This window comes from Aythya ferina (assembly GCF_964211825.1).
Source record: "Aythya ferina genome assembly, chromosome: 7".
Classification (NCBI taxonomy): domain Eukaryota; kingdom Metazoa; phylum Chordata; class Aves; order Anseriformes; family Anatidae; genus Aythya; species Aythya ferina.
The window spans coordinates 9875033-9902763 of NC_140302.1; the positions used below are offsets into that span (position 1 = coordinate 9875033).

At 38.5% G+C, this 27731-nt stretch overlaps 2 protein-coding genes and 1 long non-coding RNA gene across 9 annotated transcripts in view; 2 read left to right on the plus strand and 1 right to left on the minus strand.

Moving 5' to 3' along the window:
* PARG (poly(ADP-ribose) glycohydrolase) overlaps window positions 1-17186 on the plus strand; it is a 63569-nt gene extending 46383 nt beyond the window's left edge. For 2 of the 3 annotated variants that reach the window (XM_084525326.1, XM_084525327.1), the window contains exons 14-18: window positions 4576-4654; window positions 5620-5728; window positions 9448-9553; window positions 13376-13504; window positions 14282-17186. In XM_084525326.1, coding sequence (XP_084381452.1) covers window positions 4576-4654; window positions 5620-5728; window positions 9448-9553; window positions 13376-13504; window positions 14282-14448 — 590 coding nt within the window. In that variant the 3' untranslated portion in view covers window positions 14449-17186. Of the gene's footprint in view, window positions 1-4575; window positions 4655-5619; window positions 5729-9447; window positions 9554-11929; window positions 12537-13375; window positions 13505-14281 lie in introns of those variants that run through there. The other variant, XM_084525328.1, reaches the window with a different exon arrangement.
* Window positions 11900-27726, minus strand: LOC311439537. Its single transcript, XR_014694797.1, has 3 exons — window positions 27394-27726; window positions 23608-25654; window positions 11900-12052 (listed from the first exon to the last, which is right to left on the minus strand). It is a non-coding gene; the product is annotated as an uncharacterized lncRNA (long non-coding RNA).
* OGDHL (oxoglutarate dehydrogenase L) overlaps window positions 25560-27731 on the plus strand; it is a 57971-nt gene continuing 55799 nt past the window's right edge. For 4 of the 5 annotated variants that reach the window (XR_014694793.1, XR_014694794.1, XM_084525324.1 and 1 more), the window contains exon 1: window positions 25561-25716. The gene's annotated coding sequence lies outside the window, so the exon portion shown is untranslated. Of the gene's footprint in view, window positions 25717-27731 lie in introns of all 5 variants that reach the window. The other variant, XM_084525322.1, reaches the window with a different exon arrangement.

Genomic DNA, 27731 nt, shown 5'->3' on the forward strand with positions numbered 1-27731 from the left:
TGAAAACTTTTAGGTAAACTTGCTTTTGTGATTATTTTTAAAAATAAATGCTAAATTTCTTGGCCAGTTCTGATTGTTGTCTTGTGTTTTGGATATGATGCTGTAACAAAAGTAATTTATTCAAGTATTGTCCTCTGAGTGAGCCTTTTTTGGGGAGCATAAGAACAGAGTGCAGCTATCTGTCTGTGTACTAACAGATTCCAAATACAAACGTTTTGAAAGAGCTGCTTCCATCCTTCTCTAATGGAAATGGCCATCCCTTCATTTTCATTTTATCCCTGGACTTCTTCCATCTCAGTTAATAGCCAAGCCTCCACTGCATGTCACAATCCTCCTGATGAATTAGTTTTGTGATTCATCTTGACTCAGTGGCCTAATGGGTAGAACTGCGTAGCTTAAATTTGCAGTAGAGTCTGAGAAATGGGAGAGAAATTGAATTCATTGTGATTGCATGGAATCTGGTTAAGATCACCGCTGTGCTGAATATGGAAGTGGTCATGCACAGTCAAGTTCTTCAACACAGACATCTACCTACTGAAATGTCAGCAGCAATGCCAGAGATTCCTACAATTGCATTTCTGGTAGAGCTGTGAAAGCGAGTCACGGGTTTTCATTCAGAATTTTTTCTTTATTATGGTATTTTTTTGGAGGGTGCGTTTTTTGCTTTTGTTTTTCCTTCAAGTTTGCGTATATTCAGACACTGTTAAGAGTCAGTGAAGCTGTGTTCCATGTTTGCTTTAAAACTGCAGATTGAACAATGGCCAGTCCTATCTGTGCCTCAGTGGTGCATGTTCAGAGACTTTTAAGCACGTTGCTCATGCAATAAACTTGATCAGGTAATTTGTGCAGCTGAGAATTTACTTGCGATAATGTGCTTTTTCAGCTGGATTGGCTGATCATGCCATTGTCTGGAGGGCCAGGAGAGCCAGAAGACTAATGCTGATGCATATGTAATAAGTCAGAACTGGTTGAAAGACAGAGCAGGACCTTCCCTCATCTTTGGCAGTAAATGTGCATTTATGGCAGTAACTACAAAACCACATCCTTGTTTTTTCCATGTACTAATTTTTATGAGGTGCTAGTGGTACTATTTCTTAACAATCCCTCTAAAGAAAAACGAGAGGGGACAGTGTGGTACTTCTTTCATCCCTATCCTAGGGAATTTGATAATGCCACATGAATTGTATGCAAATGAAGAGCGAGACTGTGGAATCTGAGGAGGGAGGGGCATTGTCCATTTCATGGACCAGGTCCCATAAGTGCTAGTACTTGGAGATGTCATTATTCTTCTGCTGAAGAAAGTTTCACTATGGATGTGTTTTTTCAGTCATCCTTGTATATACTTTGTTTTGACTTTGGGTAAGTCAAAATTCTTTTGTGTATTTTGTAGTTGCTTTTAAAGGTCAAGCTGTGTTACGCTGCCTTGTTTGGCTCTTTTTTTTTTTTTATGGGATGTGGAAGGAAATTCACCGGAAACAAACATATCCAATTTATCCTGTATTGCTTCTAATCTCCCAGCAATAGCAGTTTATATCCCAGTGGTTCACAGGCCAAAGTGTTGCCAGTTGAATAATTGTTTTTGTCTGACATATTTCCAGAGCTTTGCTCATGAAAACCCATTGATTTTCATTATCCTTGGGTTGCTGGGACATGAGTTTAGTGTTTGTGTGTTTTGACTTTTTCTTCTTTTTATATATGCGCTTGCTTGCTTGTTTGTTTCTTGGTGCTTTTGTCGTTATGCAGTGCACTTTCATAAAAATTAATAAAAACAGCTTTTGAAAAAATAATCTTAATACGTTGTAATTTATCTTGTTACAATATCTTGCTAATCCAGTCTTTTCCCTTCATATGCATTCCATGTGCTTTCCATTTCCACAAAGGAAATGCTTTCTTCGCAAAACTGAAGTTTTGTCGGTTGTCCTCTAGTAAGGGTTGTCAGGGAAGTTAAATGCTTCTCTTGTTTGCCTTTTCTTATTGTTAGCTCAGACACTATTCCCAAGTATATCAGTAAATCTGAATTTTAGCTAAGTCAGGAGGTCTTAACTGACAATTGATAGCCTACAACTCAGTTTGAAGGCTGACCTCTGAATATCTAAGCTAATCACAGTTGTCGTGTGTGTAAGGTCATGGATGAATATGACTGTATAGGAATGTTCTGCCATCACATGGTTGTTTTTTTTTACTTTGATTTTGCAACAGTGGGTTCTTGGTGAGCAATCTTTTACCATCACAATCACTTCGATTAGCAACTTTCAAAAATAGCCTTGAGTGGAGCTTTTGTCCTCAGTGTGGTTAATCGTCTAGACATATCTAAATAAATAACGAGTGGATAATAAGGCAGATGAGTTAAAGAAGCACTGATAAGTCATCTTAGTAAAAATGGATTTGTGTAAGTGGGAAAAATGTCTTGAAATATAAGCATCAATTTAAACATTTTTAACAGCTTGTGTTTCATATAGTTAAGGCTACTGAAAACAAGCATCCAGGTTTCCTTGTCAGATAAGATTAAAAGTGAGCAGTTTTATGTTTCTGATTTTCAATGTTTTTAATTTCCTATTTAGAGATTGAAAAACTTGTCTTCTCAGAATATCACCAACCTGTGCAATAGTTAGGCATGACTCTCTTCTTAGTAATCACTCATTTTGTGCTGTCAGTGATTTTGAATGCTTACAGATCTTTCTAAACTCTATTTTTCTGTTATATTTACTGGCATAACTGATGTTGCTGTTTGTGTTTAAGGGGTTGCTTAGCAGTTGTCATCTTTTTTTTGCACTGTTTATAACGTGCCAAACTATACCGGTATGAGCAGAAATTTTCCAAACAAGGTGTTCTCTTCAATCACCCACCTTTTGAAATTCAACTGAAAATAGTTCAGCTGTTACAAGCCCAAAACGGGGAAGACTGATTTTGCTGTAGCAAAATACTTCAGGAGTGTTTCTTTGCATTTTTGCATATTTGAGTTTTGAAGCAGGAACCTGAGGTTAGGTAAGATGGAGTGGCCTGTTAGGGTTATGATCTTTACCCCCTGTTAAAATGCTCTCCTTGTTCTCAGGGTAAACCTTTGAAAAGTAGTTTGTGTAGTAGAGCAAAAGAGCTAAAATGACTTGAGCTACTTAATGTGCTACTTTCCTACAGCCTTTAATGCTTGCAAGATACCCTGCTGGGCTTCTTCACAGGGCAGCCAAGTATGTACAAGACATGATTTTCTGGGTCCTCAGGCTTTTACAGAAGTAGCCTCCTGGTACTGGCCACCACAGCTGGGAACAGCAGCCTTTCAATATGTTCAGTGCCATTAATTGCAGTAATATTTAAGAATTCATGTCAGCAGTCATAGTGCCAGAATCATACTGAGCAAACGCAAAACAAAATAACAAGAGGAAAGGAGGGATTACTGGGCAGTGAGACTTGGAAGCTTAACAGTCCTACCTAGCCTTATATAGGGTTGCCCTCAAGAGGTTGTAGGGCAGCAACTGGAGTAACAGTAGTGTGTTGGAAATCTTTGTTCCTACCATTGGGCTTCTCTGTGGATTTGTAGACACTAATTTTGCGTTAGAAAAATAAAATAATTCAGTGGAAACATGCAGCCTGCCACATACACTTAAATCTTCTTTATATCCTTCATCTCATTTTTCTTAAACCATCAGCTCAGCTTTTGGCTAAATTGTGATGAGGTAGTATTGCCAGGTTTTAGGTAGTGGAGCAACTCGTGTTTACCTCAAAAATGTCCTTAGATCTGAGTTGTGCTAATTAATAACTTGTATCATGTAGTGAGTATAGACTGCATGTAAATGGCATGGTTTTTCTTTGATTCATTTAGAATTTATTTCTTCTTCCCTGCTTGGTTCCTATTCCAATTTCAAAGCACTGGAACTGAGCTGCTGTCTTTAAGAGAGTCCTGATGGTTAATAAACATATGCCAGTCTACCAAAAACTATGAAATTATCTAGTTTTTAGAGGTTACCAGGTAATCAAAACTGAGAAATATCCTTGCTGCTCTGTTTTAAACAAAACAAAGCAAAAACCAGCCACACCTATGGACTTCTGGTTTTCTATATTATTCAAAAATCATAGCCTTCCTTTGTTAGCCTGACATTGTATTCCAGTAATGCTGACCAGACACTTTTTGCTCTCACGTTTTGCTCCTCAATGCATTTTAAAGGAAACCTTGCTTTCATTTTGGTCCCCGTGCTGGAGGGGAGACGGGCAGTCTTTGTTAACCACATATTAACCAGGATGACTTCAAAGAAGACAGGCAATTTATTGAGAGCCTATTTGATATGGGGGTGGAAAAATCAAAAACTACCTTCTAGTTATATACTGGACAGCACACATACAGGACAGCACACATACAAGATCTATGTTTGCAATGTCTGCCACAGAATAAACATTACATAAGGTGACAAAAAAGCCCGTACTGGTTTCAAGAATTGTATACAGCGATGAATCTCTAGCTTCTGTTGATGCTTCTGAGAGGTGCGTTTTCATTCAGAGAGGCAGTGATTCCTATGAAAGATTTTCCAAGAGAAAGAAATATCTAAATATTTTGTATGTAATATGGTAAATCATTTGTTTCAGGTACTGAGCAGTACAGTGAATATACAGGCTATGCAGAAACTTACCGGTGGGCAAGAAGCCATGAAGATAAGACCCCAAGGTAAAGTTCCACATATATATTTCAAGTGAAGGAATAAACATACGTCTTAAACTTGAAAACTTGAGTATTTGGCTTAGCAGAAAAATGTATTGCTTGATCCTGTTCTCTTCAGTAGACGCAACAAGCTAAGAAAGTTATCTCCTAATCTATTGTCTTCCTTGCTTTAATGATACTAATGATGGTACCTGCCAACTTGTCAGTCCTTAAATCAACAGCTTTTATGTTATATGTATTGAATCCAAAATTTTCTGAAGATACTGACTGAACTGTGGATTTTAATTTGTCACAAGAAGTTTGACAGTGGTACTCTGAGTGTCATGGTATCATTGTATACATCATACTACTATTCGTATGGCAAAATCAGATTTAATATTGTGAGTCTAAGTAGAAAGCTCTTAATTGTCTCTTGACAGCATTGTCAGGAAATTAAATTCATAAATATACAAAATTATCAATTTTGTATGGAAATGATTAAAATAAAAAAAATAAAATAAAGTACTCTCCAATATCAAGTGTTTAAGGTCAGGTTGTATGGGACTTCTAAGCAACTTGCCTAGTGGACCCATGGTGGTGGCAGGGAGTTGGGACTGGATGATCTTTAAGGGTCTCTTCCAACCCAAACTATTCAGTGATTCTATAAATTTTAGAGGTAGGTAAAGAACCAACGTACTCTTTTTTTGACCATATGGTGTTCCTCTGTACCTAATAAACAGTATTGTTTAGATTTGTGCCACGTTTCTACTTTTACAATCAAAGTCTAGGACAAAGTATTTGTAAATTTACACAGAAACCTGTCTCTCTTCTGATGCTATATTCAGTGCCCCATTGTTCCAAGAGTACCTTTCTAGCTTCTACGAATGGAGAAGCTCTGCAGGGAATTGCTTATTTTAGATCATGACTACGTAGCCAATGATAATAACAATAAACACTAATTTTACTGTCATCTTTTCTTCCTCCAAATTTAGGGATGAATGGCAGCGACGCTACACTGAAATTGTAGCTATAGATGCATTCCACTTCAGACGTTTCCTTGATCAGTTTGGTCCAGAGAAAATCAGAAGAGAGCTCAACAAGGCAAGGAACTTTTTACAACAGCCTGCAGTCTAAGGCTGTTTCATTGTTTGCCATAACTTTCCAAATATTTTTGTATTATCATCTTCAAATAAGAAAGTTTTTGCTCAGTTGTCTTTTACAATAGCTGTATTTCAGGGTTTTGCTGTATGTTGTTAAAGTAGAAGCTTGTCAAATAGAATGATTTATGTGGCATGGATTCAATGGGTTCAAAGGGGCATTTTACTTCATTTTCAGAACTATAAACAAAAGCTATATGTTTTGCAAATTCTTCCCTGTCCTGCTTCTAAACTGTTAAGTTCTCTCCATGATTGGCTCTGCTGAATCCCAATCAGCCTTTCGGTCAAGGTGGAGAAGGGGGCACCTCATGTGTTAACATGGTGACAAAACATAAATATGGTGCCACTTCCTTCTCTTCTACCTTTCATGTAAACTCTTGGAGTATTTACATACTATGTGAGTTGTTTGGGGGTTGGTTTTGTTCTGTTGTTTTGTTTTGTTTTTTCCCTTCTTGCTTTGCTGCTGCTGCTTTTCTTGAAGCAGAAGTTCTTCAAATTCTTGAAGCTGATTCCCATCTCTTGAGATTGTGTTTTTGCAATGACTAATGGTAGTTGCCATCAGGGAGCTGTTTTTAAACCAGGGGCTCTAGTTTTCAGCCCATATTAATGTTTTCAAGACCTTTGCTGTTATCTCATTCTTAAATTGTGTCATAACAAGAGACACCTGTCATCAGTCTGCACACAGCAAATTCTCATAATAAGTTGATAACAGGGCCAGATGGAGGGCCTTGTGTGGTTAGCATAAGGCATAGGTAGTGCAATGTCTGCAGCCTGTTGTAGCAATGGCAATGTGATTTTTCTGGGCAGTTGAGTGCAAGAATGCTTATACAGTTACACTGTATTAGTGTGCTTATGTTTGGGTTAAAAACAGGCCAACAGTCTGTGTAGCGTGCTTGTACGTTAATAGATGCAGCAGGCCTATGCTTTACCTAGAGGGTTAAATATAAGGCCACGAGCCTACAAGTGTTAGGTCTCCTACTTTCTGTGGTGTAGGAGGGTATATAAAATATTCTAGGGTGCATCTGAAACTTAAACGTAGATTAGATTCCTTATTTTCAGCTAAAAAGAGAAGAGGAATGCTAATCAATTTTTTTCCTCCCAGAAATGATGTACAGGACTGAAGGACTTAATCTAAGGTAGTTTTAAAACCTTAGCCCTGTGACTAAGGTAACATTCATCAGCTCATTTCTTTATGGTTGGCAATTAAATTAGCCCTGAAAAAGACAGTAAATCTTGTAAACTTCAGTGATATCTTGGTACAAAATTCAAATTACCTATGAAAGTGGATTTATGATCTGCCTAAAATTTTCAGCATTATTAATTGGATTTGGATTGTTTTAAAACAAATCATGGTAGATCCATGGAACTTTTATACAGCGTATCAGTTTGGATGGTGGTGTTTGATGAAGACTGGTTGGTATTTAAATAAAATCTTAATGTGAGTAAATGATATTTTATAGTAGTAAACAGAATTAAATTTATTGGAGACTAATGTTCTAACAAATCAAACACCTTCAAATGTACTGTAACAGCTTTTAAGTCTGTTTTAAAATTTGTATTAACTTTAAGATTTGCTCATGGGTGTAAGCAAGTTGACAGAATAAGCTGCATCTTTATATCTACTGTTTTCCAATAAATTAGGACTCCGTAAGGACAGTATATGCACAGAGGCTGTAAAATATGAGTGTATTATGGATTGGTAGATGTAACTTGTCCTCCCTTTGTTTCCAGAGGCTCTTTTGTCCAACTGTAATTTTGGAACAATAGGAGATGATTGAAACAACTAGAATGGAGGGGTCCTTCTTACAGTTCATGTTTTCTTATAAGCCTGTATGATTTTTCCTTTATAAGATCTGTTTGCTTTATGGAACCAGATGTTCACAATCAGTTTCCTTGCAAGCTGCCTCTCTGAGGCTGACCCTTGCTTCTAGTTTAACTGAAAACAAGATTAATAGTGTCTAAAGTCACCTTTTCAGAATGAGGAAAAAAATGGCATCAGATTTCAACATTAAGATTTGCAGATATTTTTGTAAGAGATGTGATCTTTGTTAGCTTTGCTAGCCCCTTGAGATTATTGCCTCATGAAGTCAGTCCTATTAATAACTGTCACCATTTCCCAAATGCTAAGGAACAACTGACTTAACAGTTGTGCTTGCAATCCCGGTCATAAATGTCATGAAGCCTATTTTGATGACCACTGATTAAAAATAATTAAAATTGCTACAGCTTCATACTTGGCAAGAAATGCTTCCCTAAAAATTATGGTACACAGAACAGTTATGTTTCAAACAGGCTTAGCTGTGAGAACTGTATTGAACCATTTTAAATGAAAAAAAAAAAAAAACAACTAATTATAAACATCACACAACTTCTAAATAAGGTGAGATGCAATTTATAGAGGGTTGCTTATAACTTAAAGCAGATTCATTCATGTAGTTCAAATGGAACAGCTCTTTTTTTTCCCATACAGAAGCAGTTGCTTTAAAAGTACCTAGGTGGCTTTCATGTTTTTGTATTCATAGGTGAAAGCTATTTAAAATATCAGTGCATTGTTTCTTTTCTGGGAAGTGATTAGTTCTAGCTTTATCCTTTACTTGCTGTAAAAAATCATAGGGGAGTGAACACTCACTTAGATAGTCCTTTTGCTGCTGGTGTCCTTCCAAGCATTTGCTGACTTCCTTACTGTGTCTGACAAGACAGTTTTTATTCTGTTTTCTTTCCTGGCTAGCTGATGAATACATGCCCATTAAGTAGAATGTGAGAAGAAAATGTCATCCTATTGTGACACCACTCCATTTCTCTCACTGGGAGGATGGAGATGGATCATTTTCCAGACAGCCAGAGTATGCTTTTGCTTGGCCCGCTTTATGTATGCATTTAGTTAGTCATTATAAGCATGCTTGGGACACTGAGGGTGCTGGTAGTTCTGACTCGAGAGTTTAAGAAGCTGGAGGCACCTGATGGTGTCAAAGTGCTCTTATGCAAATTCCGAATCATGGCACACTGCTAAAAATGTAAGTAGCAGAAGTGTGAATTTACTGCTTAGATCAGGTAAGAGTGAAAACATGTACTGCGATCTGTACCAGTGTTAAATAATTTTTTGTATCATTGAAAAACTTCCTAGAGGGATTTAGACACTTTTTTCTGTATATGGAAGCACCTGCCTTTACTCAAGATTTTAGATAGTATTTGCTTTTTTCTCCTGTCCTTGCTTATTGTTTTAGACCTGTATTCTAAGATGTCATTTGGTATCTTAGTTTGTGTTAAGGAGTTTTAGCAATACTGGCTGCAGCAGTTTAGCTGTCATGTTCAAGTGTGCCAACAAGAAACAGATGTAATATCATCTACTCCTGAAGTTATATTCTCTGCTCCAGCTATCCTGAAAACTTTCCTGTAGCTTTGAAATCCTTAAGAATCTGCACCTGCATCTAATTGTTATCTTGGATCCAAGTAAGGCAAAATTCTCACCTTAAATTCTTTATTGATACCATGATTGACTTTGAGTTTAAAGAAAGACTAGTGATATACTGAGTTTATTTTGATGTTTTTATTGCTACAAGACAGTACTGATTAATGTTATCATCTAGTTGTTTGAAAATAGCATACCAGATTGCCTGTCAACTTCATCTTCTGACTTATGTCTGCCTGTATGTCTGCCTGCAGGCCTACTGTGGCTTCTCTCGACCCAGTGTTCCGCCACAACATCTCTCTGCAATAGCTACAGGAAACTGGGGATGTGGTGCCTTTGGAGGGGACTCCAGATTAAAAGGTAAATTGTAGTAATACATTAATGTCCAAATGAATCAAGTAACTTAAATTTTGATTTTTGACCTTACTCTTTTTTTTCCAGGTAAGTACATTTTTTGGCTTTCTATAATGTATTAACTGTTGTTCTGATTCTTGGCTAAAGTTGATTAAACTGTTGATAGAACTAGTTTGTTAGCATTGATATTTAGTATATGAACAATACGATCTTAAACAATAAAAATGCATGCTGCTTTTCTATGCTGTTTTCAGTTTAAGGTTTGGAATAGGTACGTGGTGGTTTCTGAAATGCCAGGCTTACAAGGATTTGTAGCACTGAAAATTTCAGAACCATGGATATTCAATACTACTTTGCAAAAGAACCTACGCATTCTAGTTCTCAGTCATATAAATCAGTTGATCTTTCTGGACTGGTCTTTCTAGCCTATGCCTAAAAATTCATACTCTGCAAAGAAATTCACGTTTTTATTATTTTCAAACATTTGGAGAGTACTTTTTTTTTCTGAACAGCTTTAGGGCATTACATTATCAAATAAACAATCATCAGGCTATCAGTTTCATTAGTCTTCGATCTAATCATCTCTTACTCATTGAGAATCTATTTTTCTTTCAAATTTCTTTGTTTTCATGACAGTTGTTTTTGATTTCCGTTAAACTGGTTGCCAAGTGCAGATTGTCAATACCAAAAGTAGGATCTGATCATGTTTTATTAAACCTTCCTAGCATGAATCATAATCAATGTTTTGATTTACATAAGGACTCCTAAGGACCCCTCTTGGATCTGATTATAATATCCCTCTTTTTCTGTTGTGTTGGTGTCTGATAAAAAATACTGCTCATCTGTCTAGGCTGTAACTTGTTCAGCACTGGATGTAACTTTTGGCCTAAGGAGTGCTTCCTGGATTGCTTTATTTCTCCTCCATCAGTCAGAGCTCAGAAGCAAGGTATACTGACAAAGACCACCAGAGTTGAGTCCATTTGTTGAGGAAGCCCATAAGAAAAGATGTCTTTGTCAACAAAGAAATGAGCCATGAGCTCATGAGAGTCAATAAATCTGCAGTGAACTCTCTTTAATTTTAACATAAATGAAAGCTCAAAATAAAATATTATGAACTTTTCCTCTGGTTTCAGATCAACCTTGTTTTTCCCCCCAGTTTGCCAGAATTAATGTTTAACAGCCAATTGCCGCTGTTATGAAAGTGCTCATTAAAATGTGTGCGTACTCTTAAGTCATCTCCTGTTCTTTTGGCAGGCCTTACAGAGAAAGAGATCAGTAACTCCTCAGTCTAATGTTGCTCTCTTGGAAACTGAGCTTAATTTCTTAGTTGACTCCGCAAAATCAATACTTAATAAAGAGAATTAAATGACAGGGACGTGCTATTGGATATGGACATAGTTTTTAGCATGTGACATCTTTCTCTGAGCCAATGCTGACTGGAAAAAAGATGATTTAATTTTTTGGTAGACGATGAGCTAGGAAGATGGTACAATAATTTGTCTTGTGTGTTTTTTATGAGACTTAAAGTTGCACTTGATTTGTGATAACCAAGTGAAACCGATGTTTCTAGCTCAGATGCTTTTACATGGCCTTAAGTAGTAAAGGCGTTTCTCCCTTTGTTCTGGAATACTGTATAAGGTTGGTTTAAACTGCAAATTCTCTCAATGGTTTCCACTTCTCTTTAACCAAATTATACTGCAGAACAACCTTTTATGCTTCACAGGGATTCATAAATTCCTTGTTTCAGAATGTTTTTGAACTCTAAGATTATCAATACGACAATGTTATGCAACTCCCCAAAATCTTTTTTGATTACACTGGCTTGGCAGCGCATTGTAATGTCAATTTTCATAATTATTAAATTAAAGATGAAAATACTTTTCATGTGATATTCTTAAATATATACACCGTTATCCTTTCAAATGTAGTATCTGGATCTGTAACAGGGACTTCAGAACAACCAAGTGATTTTATGTAAATGGATATAATTGGATAAGTTCCATAATGCAGTATCGTATTTTACCATGATTTCTTTAGTCATGAATTGAAGGAACGTGACCATGTATAAAAACATGGATACAATCAAGGTCATAGATGTTGTGAAAACTGAAGTGTTTGAACTGAATCTGGCTTTATGAATGAAAGACCTGATAGCTGGAATTTTTCTCATTTTATCTAGGTTAGGGATGTTTCCACAAAACATTAGCGTGAACATAAGACTTCAAATACTGAAAATGTATGATTATATGATTGGGAAAGTTGGAAGATCTTGTCTTGGTTTTGAAACCAGAGGATGATTTAACCATTTATAGGTGCAGGTAACCTGCTGATAACCTCTTTTCCTCTGGGAAATTGGACTGAAGCAGAACTTTGTTGTTCCAGCTGCTGGGTCTGCAAGGCTGTGTGGGTCCCCGGGAGGATCTGTATTATGCTGGTGTCCTGGGCTCACCAGGTGGTAGAAGAAGGTCAAGGATGGCAGCAAAACCACTCCTTCGGGTGTGGGTCCTGCAGAACCAAACACGGTCACATCAGGTGGGGCACAAGGGACATGAGTGCTCCAGTCCCCTGTACCCCAAGCTCTGTTACTGGTGGTCTCTTGTGTTGGTACGATGGAGGTTTTGGATGGCCTCGTGTATTGTTAATGCCTGGAAGACTGTGAAGCCTGGCTCTTGACAGAAATTTCGACCCCTGTTTCATGAGATTTATAGCAAGCCAAAATAAACAGTAGAATACTTTTAATATGTCTTTTGTAAAGTGAAACTGCATTGTTTGTTTGGAATGAATATGAAGATTCATTAGATTCTGTTCCCCTATGCAAGCTAGTTAATTAGGCCCTTTAAAAGCTGAACTACTGAAGCTTTACCAAATCCACAGCTGGTTCAGTAGTTTAATTAAAATATCATTCCCAGATTGAGATTGATTTCGCATGTGAATCATGTAATTTATAATTTTACCTATGGATTTACAAGAGTTTTTTGATTAGAGAATGCAATATTTTATTAAATTTCTGTTCAGAGCTGAGCTCTGAAGAGCTTTCTACTTAGTTTCCACTAGCAGGTAGTAATTCAGTACATATGCTGTTTTATTTAGAATAAAATGTTTTCTACCCCGTAATTAATTAAAATGTGATTAATATTGTTATTGCAAAGATGATTATTGAAGCAGTACCCATAAGACCCCCCCTTTTTGGAGGTCAGAACAAGCCATTGTATTTCATGCTGCATACTTCTATTACGAGTAAAATTGATACCTTAAATTGCACAGTAGGAGGCTGCAGAATCACAGATCTCTTGGGAGATGGAAGTAAGATCAGCTCCTGCTTTGTGTGGCTAAGCCAGTAAAAAAGTAAGCTCCATTCCTTCAGAAGGAAGGTGGAGAATAGAAACTGTGACTTGCTACAGTCACTTTGTACCCAACAATTTTGACTCAATTATAAATAGGTTAAACCAGGATCTAAGGTTTCTTGGCTTGTTTCCTTATGCTGATGCACATGTTTAGTGGATAAGTAACAGCTGTGTGCATCTTGGGACGGGGGATGGACTTCACATTTTTATTCTTACTTTTTAAAGAGTTTATCCAGAAAGTAAGGGCAATTATTGCTAGTGGCTGCACCAGAATACTTGAGTGTTCTGAGCTGCAATGCCCAATATTCTGTACTTTGTTTTAAAAGTGGAAGCAGCTTATCTGCCTATTGTTCAAATTGCTTTGCAGTGTTCACCTGGAGATGGGTGGTATGGTGATTTGCTGTAAACCTTAAGCTGTTTTTTCCCTTCAACAACTTGTTTTATCCTGCATTCATGAGTGTAATCTCGTTTTCTGTTATTTCAGCCTTAATACAGATATTGGCAGCTGCTGAGTCTGGACGCGATATTGTTTATTTTACCTTTGGAGATGTGGAGCTGATGCGAGATATTTACAGCATGCACACTTTTCTCTGTGAGAAGGGCCAAACTGTTGGTGAGCATACAAAAATCTTTTCATTCAGCAGAGACTTCTCTATAAGTGGAAACTGTCCAGTAAGAATTACTGTAATCAAGTTCTGAACCCAAGCAAGTGGATCTCAGTTTATTTGCGCCTGTTTTCAGAGCAGGGAGCTCTTGATTCAGGGTCAGCTGAACAATGTTAATCTGTTGGACTTCTAGAATCCCTGAATAACACACTTTGGAGTTATGCTCCAGAATTTGGAAAATGAAAATACATATGGTAGACCAAAGATTTGTAAAAGTTTTTTTTAATGTAACTCAAAATAATTCCCCCCAAAAATATATCTGTTTACACCTTCTTCACATTGTTAATAGAGATGTCTTATCATGGTTCTGGCTTAATCCTGTAATGCTGTAAGAAGAATTAGTAGTCAGATCTGTTACACAGCAGCAATACAAGAAAAGCAATACATCCCTTGCCCCACTGTAACTGAAGTGTCTGAGATAGAAGCACAAAGCTAGGTAATTGGCAGTACGTTTGTAAGTGGTACGTATGCAAAGTAAAGGTCAGATAGCTTCTGCAGAGAGCTGAACAGAAAGTGGAGGGAGTCCACCCTATGTTCTAACAAACTTGGAAACAGGAAGGCTCCCCTTATGCAGTTGTCTACCTCCTCATTCACTTCTCATGTAAAGAATGTTCCTGGAGAGTGTTTCAGTGTGTGCGCGATTCTAGTCTTCAGTTGCAGCCATACATTCTTTGCATAGCATGATCTTACTTTTTTTTTAAACATTACTCCTTTTTATTTTTAAGGGGACATTTATAGGCTGTTACTCAGATACTACAACGAAGAATGCAGATGCTGTTCTGCTTCAGGACCAGATGTCAAGCTGTACTCGTTCATATATAACACCGTTGAATCCTATGCAGATTCTACTGACGATGATGATGAAGAAAAAGGGTTGTGCTTTGAGGACTAAAATAAATGTGCTTGGTCAGAATACTGTTCAGCTCCTCCTCCCACTGGTATATTGTTTGAATTGCTGAGTGTAATGTATGAATTGGATAACTTAATATATATTGATTGCATTGGTAGTTATCAAACATCAAACAAAAATTGAACTATGAGAGGTTTTTCTGTTTGTTTGATAGTTTCATACATGAAAACCTTGTTCATGTGTGTACAGAAGGGATTTCCTTGGTAAATCTAGTTTGCATTATACCTTGTTAAGCAGGAGATTTTGGACACACTTGTATTTCAGTCAAGAGATTGCTGAAGGACTTCAGAAGATTTCTCTGTACTCTTTTGCCTTTATTTTTGAGAGATCTTATCTAGATTTCTTACTGAACTTAGTGCTGGAGTATGTGGAGCTCTATGGCTCCTGGGTTGATTTTAGAGAGAAGCATTGTAAGGGTCACTTGTACTGAAAGTTGTAATAATTTGATTACCTCGTTAAGACTGCCACGGTACTTTCATTGTTCTTACCAACTTTTTCATTCATTTAACTTAATGTCCTGTTTTTAATATACTTTTTAATAAATGGCTGAAGACGAAAAGATTGTGGAGGGAGCTGTAAAGTATTTCACAACTGCTGTATCTTTACCAAATCAGACAAAAAGTTATCATGAAGAAGTAGAGAAAGTCTGAACTATAGAAGGCTGGGAAATGAGAAACATGATCAAAGTTACAAACAAAAAGAAACATTTTTCACATCAAACTTAAAAGCCATTTTGTTGGTGCTGTTACAACACGGAACAAGGTCTTAAACAGTATATCTGAAGTTTCTCAAAGTTCACTGTTGTTGGCAACTTCATCAGAATTAATCGTGTTTATATTCTCATATCAGTTCTCCTTTATTGCAATATGTATGTATGTGAGCATAAAATCCCCATGGGATAACATAAGGTAATGGAAATCGTTTACTTATCAGTGGGAGGAGCATCTTCAAGCTACAGATAAGAACTAAGGTCTTGTTAGTTGTTTGTGCCCTTGTCTTTCGAGACATGGGAATGATTATGTTGAAGAAGGGTCAAAAGCTGTGTAAAAGCTGTGCTATTACTGTCTCTGTGAGTAACAAATTAATGTTTCTATAGTACATTAATATTTTACACAAAACTGCAGATAAATCTGTGAAAAAACTTCTCCAGGTCTGCATACAGGGCCAATTCAATGGAATGTTAGTTTATCAGAAATTTAAACTGAGTTTAAGTTTAAGCCCAAATTGCTTATTTTAACCTCTTCTGTATTAGATTTGTCTGGTCTGTCATAGCTATTACCAGCTTAGCAACACAAGTAAAACAGCAGCAGGAAATGTAGGGAGCTGAGGCTGTAGTACCAACACATCCTTTTGGCTAATGTCTGATAAAACCTCTCTAATCCTGAAGTATAATTTAGACTACCAACAGCTTCCAGCATTTAGTTACTGCCTTGCAATAAAGCACTCACTGCTTGAGCTGCTCATGTGGGAGAGCAGCAGCAAAGAGTTTTGGTCATTTGCAAGTACCTGCAGAATTGACACTGCAGTGGGAAGGTTGGAAGTGTGTTGCTCAAAAGGTGATGGACACAGCAGCTTAAGCGATTTCTTCCTATTATTCTTACCAGCTGTGGTTTTCTCTACTTGTGTCCGTTTTAAGAAAAAAAAATGGGATAGAATTTCAGGCTGTTTGCAGCTTGCATCCTCTAGGTTAGTGGAACTCTTTTCTCCTGCTCCTAGTGTTTCAGTGTTGGTTGAGATTCTGTCAATAGGAGTAAGTGTTTTATCATAAGCTCTTATTCTGGCATTTAGGTTTAACTATGACAGAATTTCTAGATGCACTGCTGATGACAAATGCCCCTGGTTAATTAAGAAGAAAGAAAGAAAATTGGTGCTAGCTGCCAAGTTTTCTTCACTTAACTACTCAGGATTTCCTATAGAAAAGGTAAACAGAATTTGTTCCTAACCAACTGGAAGAAGATATAGCAAAAAGCTTTAGGTGGCTAGAGGTGACCTCCCCTTTCTTGTAAATAAATACATCTTTATTAGTGCAATATTGTGAGGGGAAGTGATGTTTTTGTGTATGAAAAATGTACCAAATAAGATGGCAAAAAAATCTACTTCAACTCTTTTGAATCAGCCCAATATGTGTTCTGCATCTCACTTCTTCCATCCAGCCTCTGTTCTCCATTTATAAACTACCTGAGATATTTCCTTCAGCTAGACATGAGTTTTGGTGCTCTGTTTGGAGCAGTGTGGAGTGGAGAGGCTGAGGATCTTTGCAGCCTAGTAAGCTTCAGATTCACTCTTCCAGAAACTTGTTTATGGAGTATTGTTTTTTTTGTTTTTTATTACTTTAAGGATGTTTGATACATGTTTTCAAATAAACTTCTTACCAAAACTATTGTTTTATACTTGTTTTAGCAGCTAAATTGAATCCTTAATATGAAACAACAACAGGCAGTCATTTAGATTGCCATGTTGCCTCATAGTAAAGTTGGTGACAGAGCGCTTCTGTTTGTTTTACAGCTCTTTCACCTAAATTCCTCAGTTATGAGGTGTTCTTACCTTAGGATGAGTACCCATTACTGTATATATTAATTTATAGACTGGTGAACTGTTCCTGACATTCTTCAAAACTTACAGTTTATGCATCATTATATTATATTGATTTTTTTTTCTGGATCTGTATGCTAATGTTTACATGATTTTTGTAGAATATAATTAAAAAAAAAAAGATTGAAGCAATGTGGTCTGCTTTGTCTCTTAATATACTTCTGAGGACAGAGAAATTCCCAGCACATTTGAATGTAGATGACAATGCTAGTGACTACAGTAATAGTTGTACCTCGTGACTGTCAATCCTACAACAGTAGTTAATCTAATAATTATTCTGTCTCAAAAATAATACGTTTATGCTGTATGACAATGTAGCAGATGATTCAGTCTGCACAGCAATTTAAAACGGAAGTAACTACTGTGAATATGGAGAGTGTGAGCATTAGTGGGAGATTTCATAAATGTATATAGCCATATGCAGACATTTTGATATTAATCCCTAATTTGTGTTTGAGAAGCAACTAATTGTTCAGTTAGTCTTTGAACTTCATGAAGGAAATACACCTAAGAGCCTAAGGAAACAAACAGTGAACGTGTTGTGTAAATGTTTTTCATGGTTTGTAAAAGTGGGACTGGTTCCTCCTAAATGGGAGAATGTTACTGAGTTTTTTTTCAAAAATCAGTAAGGAATTGTATTTTTAACATTACAGAAAATTAAGATAAAATAAGCTCTGATTGCTCCTAAGGTTTTAGATGTATCTGAGTTTATGGAAGTTCGCTGTGTGATTGAAGCCATTAAAGTCTATAGTCCAGCAGCAATTGCAACAAAACATGGATTTCCTTAGAGATATTTTAACATTTGTATCATTCCAGCCAAATATGTTGGATCTTTGGATTTCTCAAGTAAGAATCAAAAATGACATTTGGTGCGTCTAAAGAAGTTGCTGTTTATAATGTCAGTGGCCTTGTGGGTTTTTCATCTCTATTTTGAAAGAAGAGGAAGCAGGATTAAAAAAAAAAAAAAAAAGGGCTTGTTTTTAAAAGGTGCAGTTGTAGAATTAGTAAAAACCTTCACTTGCAGTGTGCAAGCAGCCACCACGTTTACTGTTGCAGTAGACCAGGGGTCTGAGCTGGTTATTTGCTACCTCAGGGCGTTTCAACTAGCTCTAGCAATACAGGGTGGTGTTTATGTGGGGGCAGATGAACCAAAGACACTGAGAACCCAAGTTCTCAATTACCGTGAGCAACTGAACGCTAAAATATTTTTCTTAATTTGCCTCCTCAGTTTGGACATGCACTGAGGATGTTTGTGTATTTAAATACCATGCAAATCAGCCTTAAGTCAACCTCAGGGCAGTTCAAATGGCAATCCCTCAGAGCAGCTCCTAAATTAGATGCTCTTGGTGATTGCTCCTTCCTATTGCTGTTCCATCCTGCAGTTGCTCCCATTTCCTGGCTTATTTATGACCCTCTTCTTCTAAGAGTAAGCCATACCTAAATCTGCTGTGTGTGTTAAGTAAGTTAACAAATATGCAAATCTATCTAGCGTATTTGGTAAAGGAAGGTTGGTCTGAGGCAGAACTGTGCTTGTAATGCTCAAAAAAATGAGTCTTTGGTGGCAAACAGAACAGGGAGGGCCTGATAACGAAGTGAACCAGAACCACGTGAGTGAGCGGTGCTGACCAGGGGTGTCCTGCGCAATGCTCTCTCCGGCTGCCCATGCGCTTGCTACTACACAATAGTTCTCCCTTTATCCTCAAGCACTGCTTGTTGTTTCTGGTTTTAGATTTAATCTTTCTCGCACAAGTGGCTGCAATATTATCACTACGTAAGAGGCATCTGGCTAAGCATTGGACAGCCTGGAGGTGGTAGGCTTCAGGTAGTTGGACTGGGTAGAACAGGGTTGGTGCCGTTCATGTTATAACCTGTAAATCCCAGGTGATGAGGAAACATGAGAACTTGCTCCAAGACTCTGCTTCTGCTTTGGGAAAGCGGCTGCCAGTCTCCTGTCCCAACCTGCCACCAATCTAACTGCGGCTGGCAACCTCACTTAGGAATAAATTTTGTTAATGGCAAGTACAGCCCTGACGAGAAAACTCCTTGGGGATAAACCACAATTGCAATCCCACAGTTGTCTTTTTCTTTCTCAGTTGCAAACCATTGGCTTCCCAGCTATGTCAGTACTTGGATACTGGAGTCCCAGACAACCAAATTTCTCAACACCCAATGTTTACATTCCAAGCTGTTAAAATGTTCTCTCAGCCTAAGCAACTTCCCAGGAAGGATGGATGGATGGATGGATGTAGAATGCTGGGTTACCAAGAGCGGCTTCAAATTCCTTCAGGTTCACCAATGTATTTGTGGATCAGCCAGAGTATGGTGAAGCAGTATTAGTGAAATCTGGATGGAGAACTTGTGTGTGTGTGTGTGTGTGTGTGTGTATATATATGCACACATCAGTACATATCTATATTTATATAAGCATCCATATATCTACCAAAACCCTCCTTTTTCTATTTTGTGGTACATTTTTGACAAGAGTGAACACAGCCATAAAGCCGTGGAAATTGCAAGATGCTGCAGCTGTCTGAAGTTGCTTTTTTTTTTTTTTTTTTTTTAAAAAAAAAAAACTAAAAATTGAGTATTTATGATCTTGGTTTGTGCTAACAGTGTTTTATGCTCATTTATCTATCATTGCTTAAGTGAGTGTGACCTGGAAGCTGTACAGGAGGTATCTGTCACTGATAACTCCATTACAGCAATATCATCAATTTTTGTTTAACGGAGCTGTCAGCTAGGGTTAATTACGTGGTTCTGGCAGGTGGCGCTTGGTGCGCAGTTAAAGGAAGCCCTGGTATGTTCCAAGTCTTCTCAGTAATACTGTGGCGCAGGGCCAGGAGGTTTATGGAGACATGGGGATGCGCACACACCATGCTGTGCACGCTGGTTGATGCATATCACAGAATCACAGAATCACAGAATTTTCTAGGTTGGAAGAGACCTCAAGGTCATCGAGTCCAACCTCCAACCTAACGCTAACAGCCCTCCACTAAACCATATCCCTAAGCTCTACATCTAAACGTCTTTTGAAGACTTCCAAGGATGGTGACTCCACCACTTCCCTGGGCAGCCTGTTCCAGTGCCTCACAACCCTTTCAGTGAAGAAGTTCTTCCTAACATCTAGCCTAAAACTCCCCTGGCTCAACTTAAACCCATTCCCCCTCGTCCTGTCACCAGGCACGTGGGAGAACAGGCCAACCCCCACCTCGCAATATTTTGCAGCAGCTCCAAGAAGCTGTCACAAACAATTGGGAGAGCAGGTTGTTAATGCATAGTTAATCAGCTGTAAACCTCCCAAGCAGAGAGCAGTGGAACCTGTACACAGCAGAGCTTCTGGAAAATATTTTTTTTCCCATTGCAGGAATTTGGACTGTTTCACTTCGAAAGGAAATCTACTTGCTGAATTAATCTGTTATGCTGTTTTCACATCAGGTGTACCTACAAAGGAACGAACATTCAGGCAAGTTAATTATCTCAAACGATGACCTTTATCATAGAATAGAATCGTCGAATATCCCAAGTTGGAAGGGACCCAGAAGGATCATCGAGCCCAACTCCTGGCACCACACAGGTCAACCCAAAAATTTAATGTGTGTATAAAACTGTTTATTTCCAATTGGAAGCAAAGGAAGCTAAATCAAGCCAATTAATTTTGAGGAGTATCCACTTAAGATTTAGATGTAATTTACTAAATCTGCTTTAGAGATGCATCGGAAGAACCCTCTTGTGTGCCTTTATTAGTAAGGACATCACTCCTGTTCAGATGTACACTGCTTTCAGCTGGAATTTGATGGAAAGTGCTGAATTTGTTAATTTATTTCATTCTTCAGAATGCCTTGGCACACCAGTTACAAAAATGATATTGTATAAATCAAAGTGTGTGACCATGGCAAGAAGTTCATTTTGCTAAGATCTGAAGATTTACATTTTCAAAATTAAAGGTTAAGAAAACTGCTTTGAATAGCTAAATTTCATCATTGAATAACGACAAGATTTTCTTTAATGTACTAAGAATTGATTGGATCCGAACCAAAACGTCATGAAAATAAATTAAGGTAATTGTATTTTGCACCCTTTTATATAATGGATAAGGTCCTAAAAAATTGTATTTTCAAATCCAGAGCTAACTCTGTCTTCAAAATGACTGCATTGTAAGGTAATTATTCTGCAGGAGTTTTAAGTCATTATTTTGCCTGTTGCCTGAGGAATTTTACAGCAGAACAGTATTAATAAGATGCCAGGAGTACAAATTTAATAACTTAATCTCTGTCATAAACAAAATTCGTATAAACAAAGTGGCATTTTCATTCATAATTACTTGACCTACTCCAAATATGGGTCAGGAATTAAGGGATGCCTGATTGCTACAAGCTGTGGAAAATCAAAACTTTTGCATTTAGAGGAGAAAGACAAAAAGATCAGTGTGTGCTGAGGAAGGACTGAACATACCATAACTGGAGAGAAGGCGGCTTCTAATTCTTTCATGCTGTAAATCTCAGCCAAGTGGCGTTTAGACTTTATTGTTGGTGATGACAATTCCCTGAGCATTGATGATGAAAAAAACACCTACTGATTGATTGGGTCCACCAGTCCTTCATTCTGCCATCTCCACACACAAAAAATAACAGCCAAATACAGGAGATTAATAATGCAATGAAATTTAAGCTTTTTTTTGCTATCTGAAATTTGACCACTTGATTATGGGCAATCATGAGGACTAGATTTTTTTTTTAGTGCAAATTAAGTACCTAGTCAGGTGGAAGACAGATGACTTTATGATTTTTTGTTTTTGACTGCTTAAATTTGTTTGTCAGTCATTGGCATGTGAGATCCAGGAACAATCAGATGAACTTGCACCTTCTGCATGTCAGTTTTGGGCGTTGTTTCCTTTGCCTATTAGGAAAACTTTTGGTCCCAGCAGTTTCAAGGGTTTCAAGGCTAATTGAATTCCTGTTTGCTTTAAACAAACATCCCCATTTTTGCCTCAAATCTTGATTACATGCAACCTTCAGATAGCCCCCAAAATGTCAATAAATTACTTTTAGATTGGTTTCTGTTACAGTCCAGTAAAAGCTCCTGACAGATTTGTGTAAAATTGTACCCATTAAAAACATTTGGTCTATGGTCAAATAATGCATTTATACATTTAAATGACCAGGCTAAGTAGGGTTTTGCTGTTCTGAAAACTTGTGGCAATGATCCGATAGAACTATGACTTCAGAAGTTAATTCCAGCTTCAAATCCTGATCCCTCGTAATACTCAGCCAGTGCTTTATTGAATGGTGTGCATGTGATGTTTAGATCACAATGACCAGATCTGTTGTTTCAAAATAAAAGATAATGCCAGGTATTCACTGCTGCTTTAGTATTTCTTCAGGGTTGAGACAAAATACAAGTAACTGGTGGCCAGAGTACCATACTGTCATGTTTAGTAGTTTGTATCTTAGGTATTTCCAAAAATGAATATGCCCAGGTGGGGGAGATTATCTAAGGTCGTCTGGGTGAGAGAATGAGACAGAAGGTCAGGGACCTGAGCTGCTGTGTTAGGGTTCAGGTGATACAGGTTGTACGTTTTTGTTACAAAAGTAAAACAGAGAAGTGCCACAAAATTTGACCTCCCAGATGAGACCCATGTGTGTTTTGGCCTGTGTTTGGGAAGGTGCTAACTCTGTCTGAAAGGCTTTGTTTACACAAAATGCTTGCTTCCTCTCTTTGTGCTCTGGTCTGCTGGCCACATTGCAACTCGGCTCCTCAGTGGTGTCTCGCCGATGAGCTCAGCCATGGCCTGCAAGGTTCACCCTGTCTGCACAAGGGATCGTAATTCAGTCTCCACCTCGCTCCATCTAAGCCTCTGTCGCACGCGGAGCGCCCGTGGTGACAGTGTGTGCCAGCTATTCTTAGCTGTTTTAGAGCACTGAGTGAACTGTCAGCTTCAGACCCATTTACGTAAGACTTGGGCTAATCACAGTCCCCAAAGTGACACGCAATCCTTGCTACTCAGAGCTAGATCCTTCTCTTGCTACAATGTGCAGCGGTGGTAATGAGTGAGGCTCATGACTTGTTGGCTGGATTGAGTATGAAATGACAGGTAGGATTTATCTCTCACTTTCCAAACATCTTTACAGAGTTCTCTATTTTTTTCTTTAATTGGCTTCAGTGACAGCCTTCCACAAACAGTGTGCAAGTCCATGGGAGTGGGTGTTATGCCAGAAAGGTCCTCTGCTCTTTTAAGGCAATGTCTGTAATTGCCTTTGACTGACATGCAACGGGATAAAAATAGGGATAAAAATCCAAACCTAACATCATTATGATCTAAATCTCATCTCACTGTGGCTTCTGCTTTTCACTTGATGGTTTTCTTCTTCATGTAGCGTACTGTGCGATCAAGGTGATATTATGATTAATCAGCCCAGGATTTCACAAACGCACTCAAAATGCTTTAAAATAGAGCTGTAGCAGCACCGCTCTCACCTTAGTGAAACAAACGCCCTAAAGGCGCCCTTTGTTTGCTGGCCTGGCAAGAAAACTAGAGAAACAAAAACTTACAGTGTTGGATCCAGAGCACCACAACTGCCTCATGTTAAGAAGTGTTGATATGATTCAGTGAGCTCAGCATCCAGATGAAGATTTGTAACATGGGAGGACGCGTAATGTGAAAGCCTGAGCTGTACAGCAATTTAGTCTGCAAGGAATTTAGAGCAAATTGAGAACAACTTACGTTGAGCTAATAAAACAAGCACAAAACAACATGTTGGGGGCAAGCTTTGGCTGAGCTGTTGCATTTTTCCAATAACACCACCATTATGTTTTCTGAAAATCCATCTAGTGATATGGCGGCTGCTAATGGATTTGCAGGCAAGGTGAAACACGAACTGTGAGCTCATCTTGATGACTGAGATTCTCAGACTATTTCCTACTCCTAGAAGGAGTACTTTCCTACTTTCCTACAAGGAGAACAACTTTACAGTAAAATACAGGCAACAAAGATTAAAGGAAGCGCAAAGCTGCTTCAGTTATAAATAAGAAATTCTAATATGGTCTAGCTGCTTCCAGCGTTGTGAAATTTTCCTAATGGTGGCCATTTAGAAACAAAGAAATTATTGTTACTCTGGATGTGATAGATTTGATGTTTACAGCCCACCCTTGAGCCCTTGGATATTTTACATTAACACTTTTGATAACGGTCCCTTTGGGTCAGGCAACAGGGGAGAAGGGGTTGGGGGCTGCAAGAGGAAAGTGTTAGAAAGAAATTACGAAGTTTTAACTGTACAACAGGTTTGAAGAGCAGCTTCAAAGGATTCCATTAAAAAAACAAAAAACAAACGAACAAAAACAGATATGGTGCCAGAACAGAAGTAAACAGAAAAGGCTGTATAGTTACTGGAGAATAACTCGGTAGGAACAGTGCATCTAAGAGAACTCAGGCTTTGAGGCACAACATGGTGTTGATTAGTGCAAATAAACCTCTTCAAGAATCACCTTTCAGCAATTACAATCAGACACTACCACTGTGGCTTCAAAAGCTTCATTAGCAAACCTACTCCCAGTGAGAGCTGCAAACCTCAGATACCCTAGAAGTTTTAACTGATGGTGAAGTGTCTTGCCTTATTTATTTTCTTCCAAATTAAAGAAGAGGTAAGATAATTACACATTCCCTCATCAGGTTAAATAGCATTAAAAATCAAAATAGATCCTCCTGAAGAAAACACAGCCAGTGGTATAGAATGAAAGATGAGGATAATTATTCCATTGCTGATGTCAGGATACCTTAGAGTTTTATTTTTACCTAAAAGGACAATCTGAAAAAAACGTGGTGTGTTTTAGATGTAGCTAAAATAAAGTTATCAAGAATGAATACTTTTTGTTGTTGTTGTTGTGAGGAGTCTCTTATGAAACACCTGCAAATATTGAAAACAATTTTCTAGCAATTTTCTCCTAACTCATTGTTAAAATAGAAAACTAGCATTTCAAATTCTTTCTGAGTTAAGAAAACGGCAGTTAGCACTGCTTCGCTCATCATCAACATACCAAACGCTGGCAGGCTTTTTTGCAGTGCCAGCATTGATTCACTTCCACAGTTAGTGGGAAGACACTTTGCTGCTTCCATTGCTAACTTCCCAATAAAATACTAGGATAAGTTTAGTGTTCTGTGTAATTTCAACAAGAATTCATTATCTGGAAGCTAAATGTTGTATGCTGGTGTTCTTCCCTAGCCTACCCCTCTTGCTGCTTTGTATGTGCTTCCTGGATATAATAAAGTCACATATCAGAGAAATAATTACAGCAAAGGGTTGCTGTTATTGTATTTGTAGTGGGCTAATCTACTAGCAAACACTTGTGAAAGCCAGACAGAAGTTACGTTTTAATGATTTTCATTTGGCTTTATTGCCTAGTTTGTCTGTCTCAAATGGATTCACGGGCCCATAAGCAAGTTCCTACAGTGTGATTCTACCTATGAATATGTTTGAAGAACAAGAACAAACTTGAAAACAACCTGTTGGCCAGAATTGGTTGAGAAGCTTCTTCAGTTACCTTCATCTTCAGGAAAGCATTCTGTACTTCTAAGGCACTGTTTCATCCAGGGCAATATAGCCTGAAAATTTAGAATGAAGAAAAATTGAAAATGAGACAAGTGCTATCCATCTAAAACTACAGGTAAGAGTTTAACTGTTGACCAAATCATAACTGCATGCTTAACCTTAGATTTGCCATGACTTCTGCTGTGAAATTGGTATGAAACACAGATGCTTCTGTCATGCCTGCAGGAACTTTGGAGGCCAGACTGGGCAACCTCCTGCTCAAAGCAGGGTCAACACTGGAGTCGGACCAGGGCTTTGTCCAGTCTTGCCTCAAAACCTCCACCAATGGAGCATCTACCATGTCCCTGGGTCCCTGTTCCACTGACAAAAAGCAAAAGAGACTGGGAGAAAGCACTGGTGCGTCAGGGGCATGGATTCACGTGTTGACTTCATAGCAGTAGCAAGTGGAATGTGCTGAACCTGGCTGTGCACCTGCTGCAGATAAGAAGCAGGGAAGGGTGTTCACTGGAACTCCTTTGAGCCAACTACTGCAAGCATCACAGGATATGCACTGCTTGTATTGTTAGGCTCATACTGAGCACATGCCTTAGCATTTCCCATGTGCCTTGCTTCAAGAGATGGTACTCTAGATGCAAACCTATGAATACGTTTTTAGATTTAATGTGTAATAAACACATTGGGAAATAAAGTAAAATGGAGTTTCTAGACTTGGCTTATGAGAACTTCTGGTAAGCATCATCTCTAGTGGAATTGCATTACCAGTAACAATGAAGAGTTGCCAAAAATAAATACTTCTATCTCAGGAGGGGAAGCTATTAATGAGATTGTCCTTCTATGAGTAATCCTGTATCCAGACCACCTCCTATGAGATTACCCTTTGAAGAAACAAGCCTACTGAGAAGTCATGCTGTGCTATTGAGAGAGTTGTGTGAAGCAATTAACCACAGGAACCGCAACGCTGATTGCAAGTATCTGCTGATCCGGCAAGGATACTGATATACCAAAACCAAGCAAGGACAGAGGACGGCGTTACGGAGTCATGAGATGCTATACAGTAGAAAAAATGATAGGTCACATCAAGCCCCTTGCTGTTCAAGAGAACCAAAGGGCAACGCAGTGTATTTCCACAACCAGTTTGGTTCTGGATTTGTTAAAGTGTGCTTTGGTTTTTTTTGGTTTGTTAAAGCAGGTTGGTTCTAGTCTTGTTAACTCATGTCTGAGTTAAGAGACAAATGAAGATATAGTTAAGCAGTGTGTTTTTTTACACAATATCCAGTTTTTACATCCAACTTCCATTCCAGAGGCACTATTGCAACTATCCCCTATTACATATTTAAATAGTGCAAAACTTCTCTGACATATAAACATCAGTTTGGTACAGAGCTGGCATCAGATCCTTAGCGCAGCAAGAGCTGATGGGACAGGCATTGGCAGTTGAGTGGGAGTGACAGGAGGGAAATAAATAGTTCTGACAAGTACTGGGAAACTTGGGATTTGCTCCAAAGCACAGTAACACAGTTAGAATTTTGCTGTTTCAAGCCTGCATATTCCCAGTGTATGAAGCATTAAAAAAAAAAAAAAAAAAAAGTTGTGGAAAAGGGGAAAGGCTACAGGGAACAAAATAAACACTTAAACCCTACAGTAAAATCTTGGTGTCCACCCAACCGTATGTGCCCTGTTCACTGCGATGGCGTTCAGTCCGATGGGACACATGGGTTTCCCTCCCAAGTGGAGGGAAGGCCTGCTTGTCCTCACCATAATTTTTAATTGAATTCATGTTCAGTCAGCATACCGTGATTGCTCTAAAGATGGCTTCTGCCTGCTCCTAATGAGGTTAGCGCTCAATTAGCAGCTGTAGCGCCCAGCGATGTGCCACCCCTTGCCAGGAGGCTCAGCCAGCACCTAGCCAGCCGCGAGCAGCGGGGGCAGCGCGTCTCCCTTCGCAGGGCTGGTCTGAGCCCCCAGCACTGAGGCCGTGCCACAGAGCACCGTGAGGCTGAGGGGGACGGCTCGGAGCCTGCGGGCAGCAGCACACCCGCTGCAAAAAAGCGGCACTAATAAGCGCTGAACACCATCAAGGCACCAGGGGTGCGGGACCCGGCCCCAACATGGCGGCGGGGGCGCCGCGCT